Consider the following 22,222-nt stretch of genomic DNA (forward strand, 5'->3'; position numbering starts at 1 on the left):
CTGCTGCATATTTCACTACGTCCAGCTTGTAATCTGCAGTATATGATTTCCTTTTCGGTGCCATTTTAGTTCAGTCCTTCTCAGTTTTTATAAGTTACCGCCAATGTTGATGTGATCCATTTTAATAGCTCCGGCAGTAGCATATAGCAGTTAGCATTCCAAAACCCACAATGCACTTCTGCCATGACCCGCCCCCCCGCCGAATTCTTATTGGTTGGCGTGTGAGTGACGATTGCTGACGTGTGTGTGCGGATTGCGGACATTTTCTTTGTCGCTCACGCGAATGAGCTAGATGATATTATTTGATACTTCACGGTAATGTGTTAATAATTTCACACATAAGTTGCTCCGGAGTATACGTCGCACCCACGGCCAAACTATGAAAAAAACATCGACTTATAGTCCGAAATATACGGTACCTGGTGTAAATAATTCCACCAATGTTAGCTGTTTTTTAGCCTCTAGTTTGTTTGTTGCGGTCTTGTTTACCTAGTAAACCGTTGCATTTCTCGCACTTGGCTGAAGGCTTCGGTTTCAGATGCTGGAATAAGTTTGTCTTTTCTCAACAAACTTTGCAGCGTAAAGTCATTTGTTCCACGTCTGTTGCAACAAAGCCAAACTACTGACAACACTTTTCTTTGGAATAAACGTCTCGCTCTTGTTAGCATTAGCATAAGATATGTTTTGCTAGGTGTGTCACTAAGGAAGTACCGTATTTTTCGGACTATAAGTCGCAGTTTTTTCATAGTGCGACTTATACTCAGGAGCGACTTATGTGTGAAATTATTATCACATTACCGTAAAATATCAAATAATATTATTTAGCTCATTCACGTAAGAGACTAGACGTAAAAGATTACATGGGATTTAGCGATTAGGAGTGACAGATTGTTTGGTAAACGTATAGCATGTTCTATATGTTATAGTTATTTGAATGACTCTTACCATAATATGTTACGTTAACATACCAGGCACGTTCTCAGTTGGTTATTTATGCCTCATATAACGTACACTTATTCAGCCTGTTGTTCACTATTCTTTATTTATTTTAAATTGCCTTTCAAATGTCTATTCTTGGTGTTGGGTTTTATCAAATAAATTTCCCCCAAAAATGTGACTTATACTCCAGTGCGACTTATATATGTTTTTTTTTCTTCTTTATTATGCATTTTCGGCCGGTGCGACTTATACTCCGAAAAATACGGTAAGGGAACGGCGCAAGCTACGGAAGATCCTGAGGGGCACAAACCATGCCGGAACAAGAAGAGAAAAAAATAGGTTTTTAAAAATGTTTTAATCACCTGCAACAAAAAACTGGAATATATCGATTCAATCGATATACCCCTGGCCTTTCCCCTTGTTTAGCTGTTGAATTCATTATATCCTCACTCCTCAGAATAACAACAATTAGTAGAAAATGTATTGACGGAGTTTGTCGCGTCTTCCTAGCAATTTCTTTGGGTTCAAGTTAGGGATGTCCCGATCCGATATTTGGATTGGATCGGCCGCCGATATTTGCAAAAAAATGCCTATCGGCAAGGCATGGGAAAATGCCGATCCAGATCCAGTTTTAAAAAAAACTCCGGTCCGTGTTTTCCAACGCACCGATTTAAATAATACATTCCACTTTTCTGCTGCGCCCTAATTTCCTTTCCGCATTTTCCAGCACACCTTCAACACATCCACAGGTCTGTGGATTCTCACGCAGTTGCTTTTAGCTACTGGCATTACACGACAGGCTCTTCTCACTCTTTCCTGTGTCTCCCTCTCACAGACAGACAAGCGCACCTTCTTACACACGTCACATACTGTCACGTCATACGTCACATACGTATACGCCCTCGCGGAGCAGAGAGGTAGCAGCATGGCTAACGTTAGCTGTGATGCTAGCGCAGCCGTGCGAGCAACCTTCCCTCAAAGGTGCGCACCTGTGCAATTGCGCACTGCTCACACGTCCTCTGCGCACGGCAAATCTATGCCACGCACAAAATCAAATTAAAAAATAAGCGCATAACAATTTTCGACACACGGACACGACAGAGAAAACAGTTTTCGTCATCATTGTTCAAATATTGTAACGTCTGTCGAGACGCTTATCTCCATTCGGTGCCACACGTCCACACCATCAAAATGCCGAGGCAAACATTTCCAGATCAACACCGTATGAAAAAAACTGTGATTTTTTTAGTTGTGATTTCCTTCTCTGCATGAAAGTTTAAAAGTAGCATATATTAATGCAGTATGAAGAAGAATGTTTTAATGTACCGTATTTTCCGCACCATAAGCCGCCCTGGGTTATAAGCCGCGCCTTCAATGAACGGCATATTTCAAAACTTTGTCCACCTATAAGCCGCCCCGTGTTATAAGCCGCATCTAACTGCGCTAAAGGAATGTCAAAAAAACAGTCAGATAGGTCAGTCAAACTTTAATAATATATTAAAAACCAGCGTGATGTGGGCGCGCATGGAGTCGTATATCAACATGGACGGAGCTGCGTGAAAAAAGCCACCCGGCCTCTTCGCGTAAACTTACCTTAACCACTGGCTCATCTTTTCTTCATCCATCCATCCCTTCGAGTTAGCTTTTATGATGACGCCGGCTGGAAAGGTCTCTTTTGGCAAGGTCTTCCTTTTGAATATCACCATGGGTGGAAGTTTCTGGCCATTAGCATGGCAAGCTAGAACCACAGTGAAGGATGACTTCTCATTCCCTGTGGTGCGAATATTCACCGTACGTGCTCCCGTTGTATCCACAGTGCGGTTCACAGGAATATCAAAAGTCAGTGGAACCTCGTCCATGTTGATAATGTTCTCTGGCCGGATCTTTTTTTCAGCTATCTTGTTTTTACAATATGCACGGAAAGTAGCCAGCTTTTCTTGAAAGTCTTTAGGCAGTTGCTGTGAAATAGTAGTCCGTGTGCGGATGGAGAGATTGCGTCTTTTCATGAACCGGAAACCTGTCGCTTAGTAGGAGCCATTTTGTGGTCTTTACAGATGTAAACACACAAAGGAAATGAAACGTAATATCCGCGCGCTTCTTCTTCTTCTTCTACGCGGGCGGGTGGTTGCTTACAGTAGAAGAAGAAGCGCTTCCTGTTCTATGGGGGCGGGTGCTTACCTTGGCGGTTGCTTGCGTAGAAGAAGAAGCACTTCCTCTTCTACGGGGAAAAAAGATGGCGGCTGTTTACCGTAGTTGCGAGACCGAAACTTTATGAAAATGAATCTTAATATTAATCCATATATAAAGCGCACCGGGTTATAAGCCGCACTGTCAGCTTTTGAGTAAATTTGTGGTTTTTAGGTGCGGCTAATAGTGCGGAAAATACGGTAAACACATAGAATCATCATACTGCTGTGATTATATGCATCAAGTGTTCATTCAGGGCTAAGGCAAAATATCGAGATATATATCGTGTATCGCAATATGGCCTTAAAATATCGCAATATTAAAAAAAGGCCATATCGCCCAGCCCTAGTTCAATGATGCCATTTTTGTTTGTCATGTATAATATTGTCTATTTTGTGTTTATCCTTGAATAAACAGGTCAGCTTCTTGTTACCAACCATTGTGTATTATTCAAACTCCCCTAATTCAGCTGGCTAGTTGTTATCAAGATTACTAAAACCCTTTTCAACATGATTCTGACAACTAAGTAGGCTAAATAACTTTAAACTTTAATACATGCTCAGATAGGCCAGTATCGGTCAGTATCGGTATCGGATCGGAAGTGCAAAAACAATATCGGTATCGGATCGGAAGTGCAAAAACCTGGATCGGGACATCCCTAGTTCAAGTTGAATGTCAAAGTTGACCCCCTTCTCGGTTTATGGCCACAACCTTCTACTATACGTGTGTGGCATGATTTATAGTCTAGCATTAACTTTTACCAACTCAGAGACGATTCAGCAACAATAGCTCAATAGCTGCAGTAATGAGCTTCCCTTTGTGAGCAAGTTGCTGTGTTAATGTCGTAATTAAATACTTGTTTAACATGCAGGTGATGGCATGTTAAAGGAGCATTGTTGGCAGTCCGAGTCCATGGTTCTCGCCCGGAAAAGGGTGGAGTGCCATCTCCGGGTTGGGGAGGAGATCTTGCCCCAAGTGGAGGAGTTCAAGTACCTCGGAGTCTTGTTCACGAGTGAGGGAAGAGTGAATCGTGAGATCGACAGGCGGATCGGTGCGGCGTCTTCAGTAATGCGGACGCTGTATCGATCCGTTGTGGTGAAGAAGGAGCTGAGCCGGAAGGCAAAGCTCTCAGTTTACCGGTCGATCTACGTTCCCATCCTCACCTATGGTCATGAGCTTTGGGTTATGACCGAAAGGACAAGATCTCGGGTACAAGCGGCCGAAATGAGTTTCCTCCGCCGGGTGGCGGGGCTCTCCCTTAGAGATAGGGTGAGAAGCTCTGCCATCCGGGGGGAGCTCAAAGTAAAGCCGCTGCTCCTTCACATCGAGAGGAGCCAGGTGAGGTGGTTCGGGCATCTGGTCAGGATGCCACCCGAGCGCCTCCCTAGGGAGGTGTTTAGAGCACGTCCGACCGGTAGGAGGCCACGAGGAAGACCCAGGACACGTTGGGAAGACTATGTCTCCCGGCTGGCCTGGGAACGCCTCGGGATCCCCCGGGAGGAGCTGGACGAAGTGGCTGGGGAGAGGGAAGTCTGGGCTTCTTTGCTTAGGCTGCTGCCCCCGCGACCCGACCTCGGATAAGCGGAAGAAGATGGATGGATGGATGTTGGCAGTTTTTGGATGTTTTTTTAGAGGGCTTTATGGACAGAATAAATTCCAGTAGCTATATTGTAAGCCACCTTATATAAAGAGATTTTACAATTTAGAATGCACAAAGACAGAGTGAAAAAAATGTGTGTTCTTGTCTCACATAAGGATTGTGAATGACAGGAAAATTCCAGAAAAAGTGCAGTTCCTCTTTAAGACCAGTTGGCATTTTTAACCTGTCTTTTGGCGGCGGCACAATAGGCTTAAGGTATAAAGTTGTCTCGCACTTTTCACCCCTTTTGGTATTAAAGCAAAAAAGGGGTCCAGGGTTCAAGTATGCCTCCAACCTCCCTGGCTCTCTGCTGAGGGAACAGAAGCCTGTGAAGGAGGATGGGGACATGGTTGCTGCATTCAAAAGGAGACCCGACAGAGAAGAGACGCCCAGGCAGCGGCCTGAGGATGCTCTCCTTCGGCAGCCGCCCCTGCTGTCCCCGAGCAGCCTGCCCCGACCCCGGCTTGAGGACAAGCTGAGGAAGAAGAGGAAGCTCTTTGAGGATGAAGAGGAAGAGGACTTCCGAGCAAGAAAGAAGGTTGGTGTCAGAATGTAATCCAAACTTCACTTACAAGGAATGTTAGGTGTTGCTACATTGTAATGTTTCACAAAGTACTGTGTCAATGTAATAATTCACTAGCATCACACTGATTCATTTCTCTTCTCTATCTGTAGGAAAGGTCAGACGACCCATGTTTTTCTAAACTCTTGCACCAGATTAAAACTGAAGAGGAAGATGTCTATGAGGATGATGAGGACGATGGAAGAGAACTTAATTTCCGGGGTTTTGTGGAGAGAAATGGGCGCCTGGGTGGTGCCGAGGACTTGGTAGATGACAGAGACTACAAGAACGAGCTTTTAAATTCTTCTCTCAAAACGCCCGTTATGGACAGCGACCAGTCGCACTGTAGTTCTCCACAAGCCGGTCCGAGCAGTGAGGGCGGAAGCGAGACGCAGGAGAAAGGTCCTCGGCCCAAAGCTCGCCGTAAACGCCGCTTACCCAACCGGGAGCTAAGTAGAGAGCTGAGCAAAGCACTGAACCAGGAAATTCTGAAGACCGAGGACTGCCTGGCCAATGAAAACCGCCAGCCACTCAAGGTGGAGCCGGAGTCTGAAAACGAAGAACCCAAGAGGTTGTTCCGTAACAGCACTGACCTGGGAGAGCAGAGGCCCCATCTCAAGACCAAAGAGATGAACGGGACTCCCTGGGAATTGCGCCACTTCTACCCGAGTCAGATCACTCCGTTGGGCTTTAACAGGAGCACGCCGACAACACGACCTGTGCCTCCACGCTCACCACCCAAGTGTGTCCAAATGGAGCGGCATGTTATTCGGCCTCCACCAATAAGTCCACCTCCTGACAGACTGCCGCTAAAAGATGGGAAAATGCACGTTCTTCAGCGCGAGGTCTGGATGAAGATATTCAACCATCTCACACATCAGGAGCTCTGCTCCTGCATGAGAGTGTGCAAGACCTGGAACAGATGGTAAGTGCAACACCCTCAGCTAAGATAGCAATTAAGCATGTTTATGTATTTTATCAACCAGAAAATACGATTTAATTGGCGTAAAATACCACCAATAAAATAACCAAAGTATATAATACCAATAAAAAAAACAGAACAGATGTAACAAACAAATACCTTTGGCACGATTAGATGTTAAACTTTGTTTAAAAAAAAAAAATTGCTGTGCGGCCTTAATAAGATTATTGGCTTTCATGGCCATTAGTCACGACTCCCGCCGCAAAACTATACTATATTTCAGAGATGTAACGATATGAAAATTCCCTATCACTGTTATCATTATTATCAAGGTATTGTTTAATGTGCTTAAAAATACTTATACTGAAAATCCTTAAACCTATTTTTTTAAATAACTAAAACCAATTGTGGTGTCCTACCTTGTTCAGCGGTCTTTGAACGCACCGTAAAAACATCTTCTCATATTCCCCTGAGTATAGAGCAATTAGTCTGTGCAAAGAGAGCACAGCCTGTAGGTTCAGTGTGCACGATTGAATAGCTTAGTTGCTCAGAAATTAATGTGTTTGCATACGTTTAGATTGGGGTATGTTTCTTAATGAGAACTGATGTTAATGGCTCTTGTTTTCATGTTAGCATTAAAGCCATGGAGCTGACGCCAGTAAGTCTTGAGTTTTTCAAAGTACAGTTATCAATTACGTTTTTTGATCATTGTAATTTAAAACAGTAAGCAGTTTACTGTGGTTATCATTCATACCGTCTATCGTTACATCCCTACTACATAATGATATTGAACCACGGAGTGAAAACGTGCTTTTCCAAACACTGCTTTTGCGATGCAGTATGTCAAGGTTTTTTGTTTTTTTTGCATGCATGCCTGCAGTTGGTCGTCATCCTAAGAAGAGGGAGGGTTATAGTGCTTAAACACGAGCCACCTCTGGGCATCCCCAAAACTGTGACAGAGGATGAATAGTGCTTCTGTCAAACATAAAAGGGTATTTATCAAGTGTTACTTTCACACATGGCGACATCTAAAATAGTTTTCACCAAGCTGCACAATTCACTGTTTTGCAATTGGTGTTTCTATAGTTGTACTTCTGTAGTTGGTAATGGAATTAAGGGATAATATAAAGTAGAATGGGGCACATTGGTTAATTGGTTAAGTTGTACCTAGACAGACCAAATTATTTGGTTGACCTCCATGTGACAATATAGAAATATTAGTACCAAACAAATGTTGTCCCCTTCTTGTATTATATTTCAAGCCACAAGAAGAACACACAACGCTGAATGACCTCCATTGTTGTGCATTGTTTCCCGTCTAGTTCACTTCTACAGTGAATTCACTGGTGTTGCAATACTATGTAGTGATAGAACTGTATTTACAGTAGCTGATACTATATGCTGCCTACATGCTCTATGGTGGAAACACCAGCTAGTTTAAAGTTGACATTTCCAAACAATATCCCATTGAGCTGAAGTGAACTGTGCTGCTTGGTGGAAACTTGATTTTTAGCGTGATTACCCCCTTGGTCCAGTACACGAATACACACATGCATGTTTGCACTGGTGTTGTCAAAAGTATCAATACTCAAAAAAGTTTAAATGCTAAATTGTTTTATACCGATACATTACTTATTTGCAAATGTATCAATACTATATTTTTTGCGATACCTCAGATAACCTGAAATGTATCACTGTTGGTTTCTTTTTGCTCTTTTCTTTAAAATATATTTTGGAGCTATATGTTGTAATAGAGGCTATTCTTGCATTTTACCGTATTTTTTGGAGTATAAGTCATTCCGGAGTATAAGTCGCACCGGCCGAAAATGCATAATAAAGAAGGAAAAAAACATATAAGTCACATTTTTTGGGAAATTTATTTAATAAAAGCCAACACCAAGAATAGACATTTGAAAGGCAATTTAAAATAAATAAAGAATAGTGAACAACAGGCTGAATAAGTGTACGTTATATGAGGCATAAATAACCAACTGAGAACGTGCCTGGTATGTTAACGTAACATATTATGGTAAGAGTCATTCAAATAACTATAACATATAAAACATGCTATACGTTCACCAAACAATCTGTCACTCCTAATCGCTAAATCCCATGAAATCTTATACATCTTGTCTCTTACGTGAATGAGCTAAATAATATTATTTGATATTTTACGGTAATGTGTTAATAATTTCACACATAAGTCGCTCCTGAGTATAAGTCACACCCCCGGCCAAACTATGAAAAAAAATGCGACTTATAGTCCGAAAAATACGGTACTTCTTATTGAAAATATTTTTATTACACTTTCAGTATTTTTTTTATTTATCCCTGTGGTATTGAATATGGTATAGAGCAGGGGTGTCCAAACTTTTTAAGTTGAGGGCTGCATTGGGCTAAAAAAAATTGTAAGCACCAATCATTCTCCAGTGTAGCAACGTTGTAGCCATCTTACCTCGGACAGCTAGCCTCAATCATTACATTGATGTCAATGGTACATGTACTAATTAAATTATTATAACTTGCTCGATTTTCGACCAATTTACAAACGGTTTGCCTTGTTACAAATCTTATTACATGTAGATACGACATAGGATGCTGTACCTGTTGAAATTACCTCTTTCGCTTTAAAAAAAAAAAGACTTAATTGTGCAACATAGTTGTGTAGTGTCAGTGTTAGTCAGTTCTCTGATTATTTTAAACTGTTTCAGAATACATTATTAAAAGCTATTTTTAACATTTTAAAAACAAAATTCAGAGATTATTTTATTAATGTTATGGCTGAATCAAAAGAAATTCCATAAATTAGAAAACAAATGTTCAAGAAGAAGTGAAAATATAAAATAATGTTATGGTTGGATGTTATTGCTGGTGGACCAGTTCTGGCTGAAAGATGTGATTATGGTGTTTGTTGTCTTATTATTTATTTGGGTCACATTTTGTATTACCCTGTATTGTGTTTATGTGGTATGAAATAACCTTCATCAGCGCGCGACATTTTTTTTATCCACTTCTACCTCCGTAAATCTTGATACATATTGACGATGACCCGCCCTGCTATACTTCTGATTGGCTCTGAGCATTTGTCAGCATTTTTCGCCTGACCAATCAGAAAGAAGGGGCCGTCTAAGCATACCCACCCCCAAAGTGCCAAAAAGAAACATGAGAGCGTGAGGAGAGATGCCAGGAGTACACAGAGAGCGCGCAGAAAGGCGTCGCGCGCGCAGAAAGGCACCGCGCGCGGACAGAAAGGCACCGCGCGCGCGCAAAAAGGCACCACGCGCGCGCAAAAGGGTGTCGCGCGCGCACAAAGTGGAGAATCAGCGCGCGATAACAGTTTTTATGCGCTCGGATTTTTGCCACTAATGTGACGCCATACGTGAGGCTCAACAATTCTGATTGGCGAACATGGCAGTCAATCAAACGTCGGTGACGGTGGAGGAAAATAAAACCTCAGCCTCTTGTGGTAATTTACCGCACTAATTAAAATCTCGATGTCGATTGGATTAAGATTAATCGTGCAGCCCTATTTTGAAGTATGTTTTGGATCATTGTCCATTTGTACCGGCCAATCAACTTTGCTGCATTTGACTGAATCTGAGCAGAAAGTATGTCACTATCCACTTCAGAATTTATCCGACTGCTTCTGTCTTTTGTCACATCATCAATAAACACAAGTGACCCAGTGCCATTGGAAGACATGAATGCCCATGCCATCACACTGCCTCATAGACTTAAGACTTAGACAAACTTTAATGATCCACAAGGGAAATTGTTCAACACAGTAGCTCAGTTACAATGATGGAAAGTGTAAGGATGGAAAGGACAATGCAGGTATAAATAGACTAAATATAGCGATATAAAATATAACATATACAAATATATATATAATATGTGTACAGTGTATTATATATACAGATATATTATGTCTATAACATATATACAATATATAACAATTACCATGTACAAACAATATTACAGTATATGTGATAGCTGCAGCATAAAATAGAGAGTAGATCCAGCAGAAAATAGACATTAAAAACAAAGAGAAGTAGCTGACATAGAAGGTGTCAGGTAATAGGCAGATATCATCTATTGCTGTATGGTGAGTGATTATACAGCTGGATGGAGTGCTGAATGAAGGAGTTCTTGAATCGCACAGTGCGGGAAGTAAGCTGAAGGAGCCTGTTGGAGTATGAGCTCCGCTGTCCCTCAATTGTCAGGTGGAGTGGGTGGGCAGGCTTGTCCATGATGGCGAGCAGTTTGTCCAGTGTCCTCCTGTCCCTCACTGACACAAACGCCTCCAACTGCGTGCCAATAGTTTGGCACCATGTTTTGGTGCGCTATGGATCATGAGCTGTTCCAACCCTTCTCCAAACGTTCTTCTTCCCATCATTTTGGTACAGGTAGATCTTAGTCTCATATGTCCAAAGAATGCTGTTCCAAAACTAGACTGGCTTGTTCAGGTGTTTTTGGCAAAGTCAATTCTAGCTTTTCTGTTTTTAGGCGATTAATGGTTTGCACCTTGTGGTGAATCCTTTGTATTTACTCTCATGAATTCTTCTCTTCATGGTAGTCTTAGATACTGATACACCTACTTCCTAGAGTGTGTTCTTCACTTGAATAGATGTTGTGAAAGGGTTTTTATTCACCATGGAACGGGTTCTGCAATCATCCACCACTGTTGTCTATGTGGACGTCAATGCTTTTTTTCAGATCCAAGCTCACCAGTGCACACACTTTTCTCAGAATGTACCAAACTATTAATTTGGCCACTAACGTTTCTGCTATCTCTCTGATGGAGTTCTTCTTTTTTTCAGCCTCAGTATGGTCCGTTTCATCTCCATTGAGAGCTCCTTTGACCGCAATGTTGTGTTTTCACAGTAATAGATTCCAAATGCAAACGCCACACCTGGAATCATCTCCAGACCTTTTAACTGCTTAATTGATGACAGGTTAGCAAGGAAAGAGCCCATGCAGGGGGGCGGGTTAAGGGGGGAGGAGTATATTTATAGCTAGAATTCACTGAAAGTCAAGTATTTATTTTATATATATATATATATATATATATATATATATATTTATATATATATATATATATATTTATTTATTTATTTATTTTATTATATATATATATATCCTTCACGTATTTGTTGAAAACATCCGCAAATGAGAACGGGATGTTGCTTGCAGCTATCAGCATAGCCATCTTTGTCTCGGCATATGTTACACCCTCGGGTCTCCATTTAGCAAGGTGGCCCATAATACTGGGCTATGACCGGTGCTGCGTTGCCGCCGCCTTGTGCTTCTCTAACCGTTTATGAGTGACTATATCCATTCGGCCACCGTGTTCAATGGAGAAGTCTGATCTACAAAATTTGCAGGAAGCCTACCCCTTCCTCTTCGAGCTGTCCTGGATGAACTGAAATTCTTGTTTCCAATCATTTTGGAACTTACAAGTGTACTTCTTCTTACTCGTCGTCGCCATGACTGTCTCTTCTTCGTTCTTCTGCTTCGTCTCCTTCTTGTTGTGTGTGCAGTTGTGTACTCTCCAAAAGCCGTAGATGTTATAATGTGACTGGGCCGGCACGCTGTTTATATAGAGGAAAAGCGGACATGACGACAGGCTGTCCTCACTCAGGTCCACATGGAGCTGGAGCAGGCGTGCCTTAAAGGCCAATATTGTTGTCCGGCTGGAAATCGGGAGAAATTCGGGAGAATGGTTGTCCCGGGAGATTTTTGGGAGAGGCACTGGAATTCGGGAGTCTCCCAGAAAATTTGTGAGGGTTGGCAAGTATGCCTCTGAGTCAATTGTCCAATTACTTTTGGTCCCTTGAAAAAGAGACTGCTACGTAATAAAGAGCTGTAATTCCTAAGCCCTTGCTCCAATTTGGATGTCAATACTCTTATACTAAAGACTATAAAAATGAAAGCCATTACCTCCCTGCTTGGCACTCAGCATCAAGGGTTGGAATTGGGGGTTAAATCACCAAAAATTATTCCCGGGCGCGGTCACCGCTGCTGCCCACTGTTCCCCTCACCTCCCAGGGGGTGATCAAGGGGATGGGCCAAATGCAGAGGACACACTTCACCACACCTAGTGTGTGTGTGACAATCATTGGTACTTTAACTCTTTTTAAATTACAGCTGAGTCTGCACTTTAAACCCATATTGATTATATAATTGTATCCTAAATATGTTGGCATAAACAGCTGAAATAACCAAAGTTGTGTCACTGTCCAAATATTTCTGTGCCTAACTGTATATCATGATATACATTTTCCTATGGTTTTGTTTTGTTACATAATTTGTGGGAATTACTGAGCTCTTTGTTTCGCTGTCGACGTCCAGGTGCTGTGATAAAAGACTCTGGACAAAGATTGATCTCAACCGCTGTACCTCCATCACGCCGCTCATGCTGAGTGGGATCATCCGTCGACAGCCGCTGTCATTGGACCTCAGCTGGACCAACATTTCCAAGAAGCAATTAAGCTGGCTTATCAACAGGTTGCCAGGTACCTATTACCGAGATGACTGTTCTGTTGATGTTACGCTGCTTCAGTGTGTCAAAGTGCTGCTGTATCTGTCAGGACTGCGAGTGTTAACGTTATCGGGGTGTTCGTGGGCTGCCGTGTCGGCGCTCTGCACCTCCAGCTGCCCGCTACTACGAACACTGGACATCCAGTGGGTGGAAGGACTCAAGGATGCCCAGATGAGGGACCTCCTATCACCTCCCACGGATAACAGGCCAGGTAACTAAAGTGACTTCTAATATCAATGTCTACACTGCAAAAAGTCAGTGTTCAAAAACAAAAACAAAAAAAATACAAAAATGAGGGGTATTTTATTTGAACTAAGCAAAATTATCTGCCAATAGAACCAAAAAATTGTGTCTTATCAAGACTTTCCAAAACAAGTAAATTAGCTAACTTTGATTAACCCAAAAATACCTTAAAATAAGAATATTCTCACTAATAACAAGTGCACTTTTCTTGGCAGAAAAAAAACGAGACCTTTTTGCTCAATATGTTGAAAAATATTCTTAAATGAAGTAAATGCTAGTGCCATTATCTTGACATAATGATATGCGCTCGGCATTACATTTCTTGAAACCAGCAAACTTATACTAAAAACTAATTTATTGTTCTTAATGGAAAGGCAACCGCTTGTTACTCTGGGGGTCTCCTAGCTGCTCAGGCAAATCATATGGTCTAAAAATGCATTTTTCCATCGATAACATGACATCATCGCGCCAAGTGCGTGCTCTTTCAGTCAATTAGTGCGCATATATACAGCCCGGCCCCCGGCCAAAAATGTTTTAATTGTAATTTTGAAAAATTCATCTAAATGTACATGAACTATTTCTGTTCAAAATTGTTAGAAATGTCACATGTTAAATGTTTAAATATTAACTGTCAGTTTGCTGTACTGTGCCAACTGTACTACTATATAAGTATGTATTTTCTATTGTTTCATTGAAAATAAAACAGCAAAATCCATTTGGCCGTCATCCGTTTTAATTATGAGGCACAATTGTGTCAAAGTCTTTCATACTTGAAATAAGAAATTATTACTTTAACAAAGTAGTTTTACACTCGTAAACGGCTTTTTCAACAGTTGATATTCTAGTTTCAAGCATGTTTTACTCAATATAGGTAATCAAATCTCAGCAACAGACTGTAATATCTTACTGAGATAATTTAGGACCAAAACCCTTAAAACAAGTAAAACACTGTAACATAAAATCTGCTTAGTGAGAAGAATTATCTTATCAGACAGAAAATAAGCAAATATCACCCTTATTTGAGATATTTCATCTTACTTAGATTTCAGTTTTTGCAGTGTAGTTTTATCATTATAATCCAGATAAAGTGTTTCCGTATAAGAAGGCAAAGTAAATGTCCCCAAATTTACGTTTATCTTCTATGACCGACTGGAATGGAGTGGTCTCAAATGATTTCTGTGTCGCGATAAGCTTGCATCATTTTAACTGAAAATTTTAGACTTAGACAAACTTTAATGATGCACAAGGGAAATTGTTCCACACAGTAGCTCAGTTACAAAGGATGGAAAAGATGGAAAGGACAATGCAGGTATAAAATAGACTAAAAGCAATATAAAATATAACATATATACGTAGGGGTGTAACGGTACGTGTATTTGTATTGAACCGTTTCGGTACGGGGGTTTCGGTTCAGTTCGGAGGTGTACCGAACGAGTTTCCACACGGACATATTAAGTAGCGTAACGCACGTTGTGTAAACAATGCACACCGAGGCACAACACACGGCATGCTAGCAGCGACCGGGCTAGGACAACATGTAAAAGCCAGAGCTGGAAGACCCTCCTGCCTCGTTAAGATCTCCCGTTTGGTAACACTTTGGCAACAATGGAAGACGGAGGTTTGCCGACATTGTTCAGCAGCTGCTTCTGACAACACGTCAAACATGCTAACCCATTTGAAGCGTCACCACCGCATTCAAGCAGCCTCTCCTTGGTGAGTCAGGCAGGGCTAAAACAATAACAAATGTTTTTATCGCAGCAGATTTAAGACCATATTGCATTAAAAACTAGATTTTGACCCACTTCTATGGTGGAAGAACAATAAGCCCATATATCCTCTTATTGCCAAGTTAGCCAGGCTGGGGGGGGGGGAAGAAAAGTTAATATGAGGCTGAGTTGACTTGAAACTGTTTAATGTTGCACTTTTTATATGTAGAAGAAAAGTTTTGTCATTTTATTTCATCTGAGCAACAACTTGAGGCAGTTTAATGTTGACGTGGACCCTGATTTAAACAAGTTGAAAAACTTATTCGGGTGTTACCATTTAGTGGTCAATTGTACGGAATATGTACTGTACTGTGCAATCTATCAATAAAAGTCTCAATCAATCAATCAAAAAAAGCACTTTATATGTAGAAAGGTTTTGTTAAGCAACCATTCTGAGCCTTATCTTATTTAGTTTTTATTTTATATATGTTGACCACATTAACCCTGGGAATGGGCCCTGTGTGTATATGTATGTTATGCCATTGTTTACAAATTTGGTAAATTAATAACCAAAAAATTTATATTTTGTTGTTTTCTTACTGTACCGAAAATGAACCGAACCGTGACCTCTAAACCGAGGTACGTACCGAACCGAAATTTGTGTACCGTTACACCCCTATATATGTAATATTTACATAAGTTATGTACAGTATAAGATATATGTACTGATATATTATCTTATATGTTTATATAATATATACAATATATAACAATTACCATGTACAATATTACAGTATATGTAACAGCTGCAGCATAAAATGGAGAGTAAATCCAGCAGAAAATAGACATTATAAACAAAGAGAAGTAGCAAACATAGAAGGTGTCAGGTAATAGACATCATCTATTGCTGTATGGCGAGTGATTATACAGCTGGATGGAGTGCGGAATGAAGGAGTTCTTGAATCGAACACAGTGGCAACGAAGCCGAAGGAGCCTGTTGGAGTATGAACTCTGGTGGAGTGGGTGGGCAGGATTGTCCATGATGGCCAGCAGTTTGTCCAGTGTCCTCCTGTTTCTCACTGACACAAACGCCTCCAACTGCGTGCCAATAGTTTGGCCGGCTTTCCGGATCAGTTTGTCAATCCGGTTTAAGTCCCTTTTGCTGGTGCTGCTCCCCCAACAAACCACTGCAAAGTACAGGGCACTGGCCACAACAGACTGCTAAAATATCTCCAACAGCTTGCTGCACACATTAAAAGACCTAAGCTTCCTCAGGAAAAAGAGTCTTCTCACGCCCTTCTTGTATACAGCTTTGCAGTTGTCAATAATATTGAAAATAATATTGTGTATGCTACTCTCTTGACGGACAGGTCAGATGGATAACCGCTACAAGTTGAGGAATGTGGAGGATTTGCGTCTGGCGGGCTTGGACATCACCGACACGTCTCTACGTCTCATCAGCCGCCAGATGCCTTTGCTGTCACGGCTCGACCTGAGCTACTGTAACCACGTCAACGACCAGTCCGTCAACCTGCTGACGGCGGCCGGGACCACCACTCGAGACTCGCTCACAGAAATCAACCTGTCAGGTAATGAGTTTGTGTAATACAAATATATTTAGATTATAGATAATATTAAATGTCACATGCTCCCTCTTAAATATCCCTGATCCTTGTTTTAAGTGGCGTTATTGCAAAGCCACTTATAAAGCTGTACAGCAGGGTCTAGGGTCGCACGATATGTACGATATAAAATGATACCAATTCGGCCGACGATAGAGCTTTTAATACTATCATCATATTGAACAAACGTCTAGCGTCATCGCTAGTGGCTAATGTCCCTCCACAGTGCAGCTTCTAAATCACTAATCTTCGCATACATGGCAGCAAGTAGTCTGTGTTTTACAAGAATAAATATGACTGGAGGACTAGAGAACAAGGAATAGCTAAACATGCTACACTACACACAGAGGAGGATACAGAAACATGGCCAACTGCTAAGTTAAGCTCTTGAATGTAGGGTTGCAAAAATTAATCGATTATAAAAATAGTTGCCGATTAATTTAGTCATCAATTCGTTGGATCTATGCTATGCGCATGCGCAAATGCTTTTTTTAAATTTATTTTTTTGTATTTTTATTTTTTTTAAATAAACCTTTATTTATAAACTGCAACATTTACAAACAGCTGAGAAACAATAATCAAAATAAGTATGGTGCCAGTATGCTGTTTTTTTCCAATAAAATACTGGATAGGATAGAAATGTAGTTTGTCTCTTCTATCCGATTATTAATCGATTAATCGAAGTAATAATCAACAGATTAATCGATCATCAAATTAATCGTTAGTTACAGCCCTACTTGAATGTAAACATGGGTGGGCAGATCGATACAAATATTGACCGAAATGATTTCAGGTGTGAATGAATGATGGGTTCTCACTTCTCTGTGAGCGCTTTGAGTATCTAATAATAGAGAAGCGCTATATAAAATCTAATCCATTATTATTATCATTATTAAGTATCGGATTAGTTAATGGTCAATACTACAGTGATCTGATCAATATTGTATTATACCACAATCATTTTCTGTTTTTTTGCAAATGTAGGAAATAAGAGCCAATAATAGTTTTTACTTTTATTTCTTTATTTTGTACTGTTTACTTTATTATTAGAGATGTCCGATAATGGCTTTTTTGCCGATATTCCGATATTGTCCAATTCTTAATTACCGATTCCGATACCAACCGACACCGATATATACCGTACAGTCGTGGAATTAACACATTATTATGCCTAATTTTGTTGTGATGCCCCGCTGGATGCATTAAACAATGTAACAAGGTTTTCCAAAATAAATCAACTCAAGTTATGGAAAAAAATGCCAACATGGCACTGCCATATTTATTATTGAAGTCACAAAGTGCATTATTTTTTTTAACATGCCTCAAAACAGCAGCTTGGAATTTGGGACATGCTCTCCCTGAGAGAGCATGAAGAGGTTGAGGTGGGCTGCAAGGGGTTCTGGGTATTTGTTCTGTTGTGTTTATGTTGTGTTACGGTGCGGATGTTCTCCCGAAATGTGTTTGTCATTCTTGTTTGGTGTGGGTTCACAGTGTGGCGCATATTTGTAACAGTGGTAAAGTTGTTTATACGGCCACCCTCAGTGTGACCTGTATAGCTGTTGATCAAGTATGCCTTGCATTCACTTGTGTGTTAAAAGCCGTAGATATTATGTGATTGGGCCGGCATGCAAAGGCAGTGCCTTTAAGGTTTATTGGCGCTCTGTACTTCTCCCTACGTCCGTGTACACAGCGGCGTTTTAAAAAGTCATCCATTTCACTTTTTGAAACCGATACCGATAATTTTGAAACCGATACCAATAATTTCCGATATTACATTTTAAAGCATTTATCTCTATTTATTATACATTTTGTATGAAAAAAGAAAATTATTTCAATATTGAATTGATTTTGTTATGCCGTTATCCTATGTTTTTGTCTGATTATAACTGTGATCAAGAATGCAATCATTCAATGATCTTGAAAAATGAAGATAAGCATTGGTATGACAATACTGTCCCTGTAACTACCGGTACTTGGTATTTGGTTGATACCGAAATTTGTAGTATAACACAAAACAGTATGAAAACAACAGAAGAATAAGTGCTTTTTACATTTTAACAGAAGTGTAGATAGAAACATGTTACAACAGAAAATAAACCACATATAAGAGTAAAGTAAGAAGTACATTTATGATAGTTTAGAGAAAATAATACAACTGGAAATTATGCAATTTTACCGCATACGTCAGCAGCTAAATTAGGAGCCTTTGTAACCCGTTTTAAAGGCCTACTGAAACCCACTAGTACCGACCACGCAGTCTGATAGTTTATACATCAATGATGAAATCTTAACATTGCAACACATGCCAATACGGCCGGGTTAACTTATAAAGTGCAATTTTAAATTTCCTGTGAAACTTCCGGTTGAAAACGTCTAGGTATGACGACGTATGCGCGTGACGTCGATGGTTGAAACGGAAGTATTGGGACGCCATTGTATCCAATACAAAAAGCTTAGTTTTCATCGCTAAATTCCACAGTATTCTGGACATCTGTGTTGGTGAATCTTTTGCAATTTGTTTAATGAACAATGGAGACTGCAAAGAAGATACCTGTAGATGCGATCGGTGTATTAGCGTCTGGCTACAGCAACACAACCAGGAGGACTTTGACTTGGATAGCAGACGCGCTATCCGACGCTAGCCACCGACCGCATCGATGATCGGGTGAAGTCCTTCGTCGCTCCGTCGATCGCTGGAACGCAGGTGAACTTCGGTGTTGATGAGCAGATGAGAGCTGGCATAGGTGGAGAGCTAATGTTTTTATCATAGCTCTGTCGAGGTCCGTAGCTAAGTTAGATTCAATGGCGTCGTTAGCAACAGCATTGTTAAGCTTCGCCAGGCTGGAAAGCATTAACCGTGTAGTTACAGGTCCATGGTTTAATAGTATTGTTGATTTTCTGTCTATCCTTCCAGTCAGGGGTTTATTTCTTTTGTTTCTATCTGCAGTTGAGCCCGATGCTATCACGTTAGCTCCTTAGCTAAAGTGCTTCACCGATGTATTGTCGTGGAGATAAAAGTCACTGTGAATGTCCATTTCGCGTTCTCGACTCTCATTTTCAAGAGGATATAGTATCCAAGGTGGTTTAAAATACAAATCCGTGATCCACAATAGAAAAAGGAGAGAGTGTGGAATCCAATGAGCCCTTGAACCTAAGTTACGGTCAGAGCGAAAAAAGATACGTCCACTCTCACTTTCCTCATCCACAAATCTTTCATTCTGGCTCAAATTAATGGGGTAATCGTCGCTTTCTCGGTCCCAATCGCTCTCGCTGCTGGTGTAAACAATGGGGAAATGTGAGGAGACTTTCAACTTGTGACGTCACGCTACTTCCTGTACAGGCAAGGCTTTTTTTTAATCAGCGACCAAAAGTTGCAAACTTTATCGTCGTTGTTCTATACTAAATCCTTTCAGCAAAAATATGGCAATATCGCGAAATGATCAAGTGTGGCACATAGAATGGATCTGCTATCCCAGTTTAAATAAAAAAAAATCATTTCAGTAGGCCTTTAAGTGGTTCTAATTATTATCATTTACATACCAAATAATATATTGTGATATATAATGGTATCACAAGAGGCTGCAAAATAGATCATAATATATTTTAGCTCTATCGCCCATCTTTAGCAGAGTCCCCACTTTGCTGTGGCAAATGGTGTGTCCGTTATAGCAGTGCTCTGCTGACTCATCACCTGCAGAAATCACGTCCTTTGCCATTCAAGCTCAGCATACAAATGTACGCCTGGAACTTTATGTAACGCTCCTCCCTGGCACTGCGTCTGCCAGCCAACGAGCTAGCTTTATTGTGCAATGCAAAGTGTCAGAGTGGTGTAAATCACGCATCACGCAGTAGAAACATGTTCTGTGAAGTGATCAATCAAGTTCTTATCTGACAGGTCTGACTGTGGGAACTTGGCAGTGAAGGGAAAACCTTGTAATAGTGAAAGTGTCTATGGATGTTCTCATTCATCCAGGTCATTGTATTCTCAGGGCATTCAATCAATTGTAACTGGACTGTTTGGTTTCATTATAAATATACCAAATAATACATTGCGAGAATCGATTTTGAATCGAATCATCATGCCCAAAGATTCACACCCCTAATATTTACTGTTTTTATTTAGCACTTTATATCCACCATATTGTGTGGAAACAAATATTGCCTGCTATAGTTGATTGATTATTAGGCCAGTCTGTTGTGTGTTGACTCAAACTCCAGACAAAAAACATAATCAGTGTTTTGTGGCACATGACTGCCAGGAGAGGGCAGCACATGTCACCTAAAAGTGAAGTAGTGAAGTGAATTATATTTATATAGCGCTTTCCTCTCGTGACTCAAAGCACTTTACATAGTGGAACCCAATATCTAAGTTACATTTAAACCAGTGTGGGTGGGTCAAGTGTTACTTCCTGTAAGGCCAAGTATTTACAAACAATATTCAAATAAATGCATGTTCTATGAATCATTTTTCTAAAAAGCAGCAAATGTTGTTTCTTTGCTGTGGGGCCCCTCCCCTTTCTTAAAGCACAACAAATAACTAAAAGAATAAAAAAAGTGTGTTTTATAAATGTATTTGTTTTGCTTTGTACTCATTTTTGACTTTCACCTTATTCCTCTTACAGCTCCCATTACAATGACATGCAAATGCAGCATGGTCTTTCTGGTTGTCATGACAACTGTCGCAGAAAGACCACAGGTGTCAAACTCAATGCTTGTGGGCCACTTCATTTTATGTGGCCCACAAGAGCCTGGAAATAATATGCGTCAATAAAGTGTTTTTTCTTATTAAATGTATTCATTTCCATTTTGACATTAAAAAGATATTGTTTAAACTTTTATATTGCTGCTCACTGCTCCCCTCACCTCCCAGGGGGTGGTACACGGGTCTAATGCAGAGGGTAATTTCACCACACCGAGTGTGTGTGTGTGTGTGACTATCAGTGGTACTTTAACTTTAATAATACTACAAAATACTATATTCTCATACATTCCAAGACATTTTTGTTAAAAATACATATTTAAGTATCTGATTTAGTTATGATTTCTAAGCAATGTATACATCAAATGGTACACTGTAAAAATGACAATAGATTTTACAATAAAATTCCGGGGCCTGAACTGCCAGGTTTTTTTTACAGTGTAAACAACTTTCGTACCGTTTTTCCAAACGTGTTCTATCGGGTTCAGGTCAGGACTCTGTGCAGTCCAGTCAAGTTCATCCACACCAGACTCTGTCATCCATGTCTTTATGGACCTTGCTTTGTGCACTGGTGCACAGTCATGTTGGAAGAGGAAGGGGGCCTGCTCCAAACTGTTCCCACAAGGTTGGGAGCATGGAATTGTCCAAAATGTTTTGGTATCCTGGAGCATTCAAAGTTCCTTTCACTGGAACTAAGGGTGAAAAACAACCCCACACCATAATTCCTACCACTTCATGGCTGAGTTGCTGTTGTTCCCAAACTCTTCCATTTTCTTATAATAAAGCCGACAGTTGACTTTGGAATATTTAGCAGCGAGGAAATTTCACGACTGGATTTGTTGCACATGTGGCATCACTGACCCATTCTTTCACAGATGTTTGTAGAAACAGTCTCCATGCCTAAGTGCTTGATTTTATACACCTGTGACCGGGCCAAGTGATTAGGACACCTGATTCTCATCATTTGGATGTGTGGCCAAATACTTTTGGCAATATAGTGTACGTAGTGATGGGTTGATGAGGCGTCATGAAGCGTTTCGACACATTGCAAAACTGTATTGATACTGTGTCACTAAATACTGACATCTGCTGGACATTAAAAATCCCTACAGGCAACCTATGGACCGACTCAACTGACACTGATTTTATGACCCAGTATATA

The 22,222-nt window shown here is 40.6% G+C and overlaps 1 protein-coding gene across 5 annotated transcripts in view; it reads left to right on the forward strand.

The window, feature by feature from the left end:
- kdm2ba (lysine (K)-specific demethylase 2Ba) overlaps window positions 1-22,222 on the forward strand; it is a 47,089-nt gene that overhangs the window by 22,085 nt on the left and 2,782 nt on the right. For 3 of the 5 annotated variants that reach the window (XM_061986152.1, XM_061986156.1, XM_061986154.1), the window contains 5 exons: window positions 5,016-5,303; window positions 5,441-6,252; window positions 12,601-12,764; window positions 12,840-13,001; window positions 16,110-16,328. In XM_061986152.1, the coding sequence (XP_061842136.1) occupies window positions 5,016-5,303; window positions 5,441-6,252; window positions 12,601-12,764; window positions 12,840-13,001; window positions 16,110-16,328 (1,645 nt within the window). The remainder of the gene's footprint in view (window positions 1-5,015; window positions 5,304-5,440; window positions 6,253-12,600; window positions 12,765-12,839; window positions 13,002-16,109; window positions 16,329-22,222) is intronic. The other 2 variants (XM_061986155.1, XM_061986157.1) reach the window with 1 other exon arrangement.

This window comes from Nerophis lumbriciformis, linkage group LG12 (genome assembly GCF_033978685.3).
Source record: "Nerophis lumbriciformis linkage group LG12, RoL_Nlum_v2.1, whole genome shotgun sequence".
Classification (NCBI taxonomy): Eukaryota; Metazoa; Chordata; class Actinopteri; order Syngnathiformes; family Syngnathidae; genus Nerophis; species Nerophis lumbriciformis.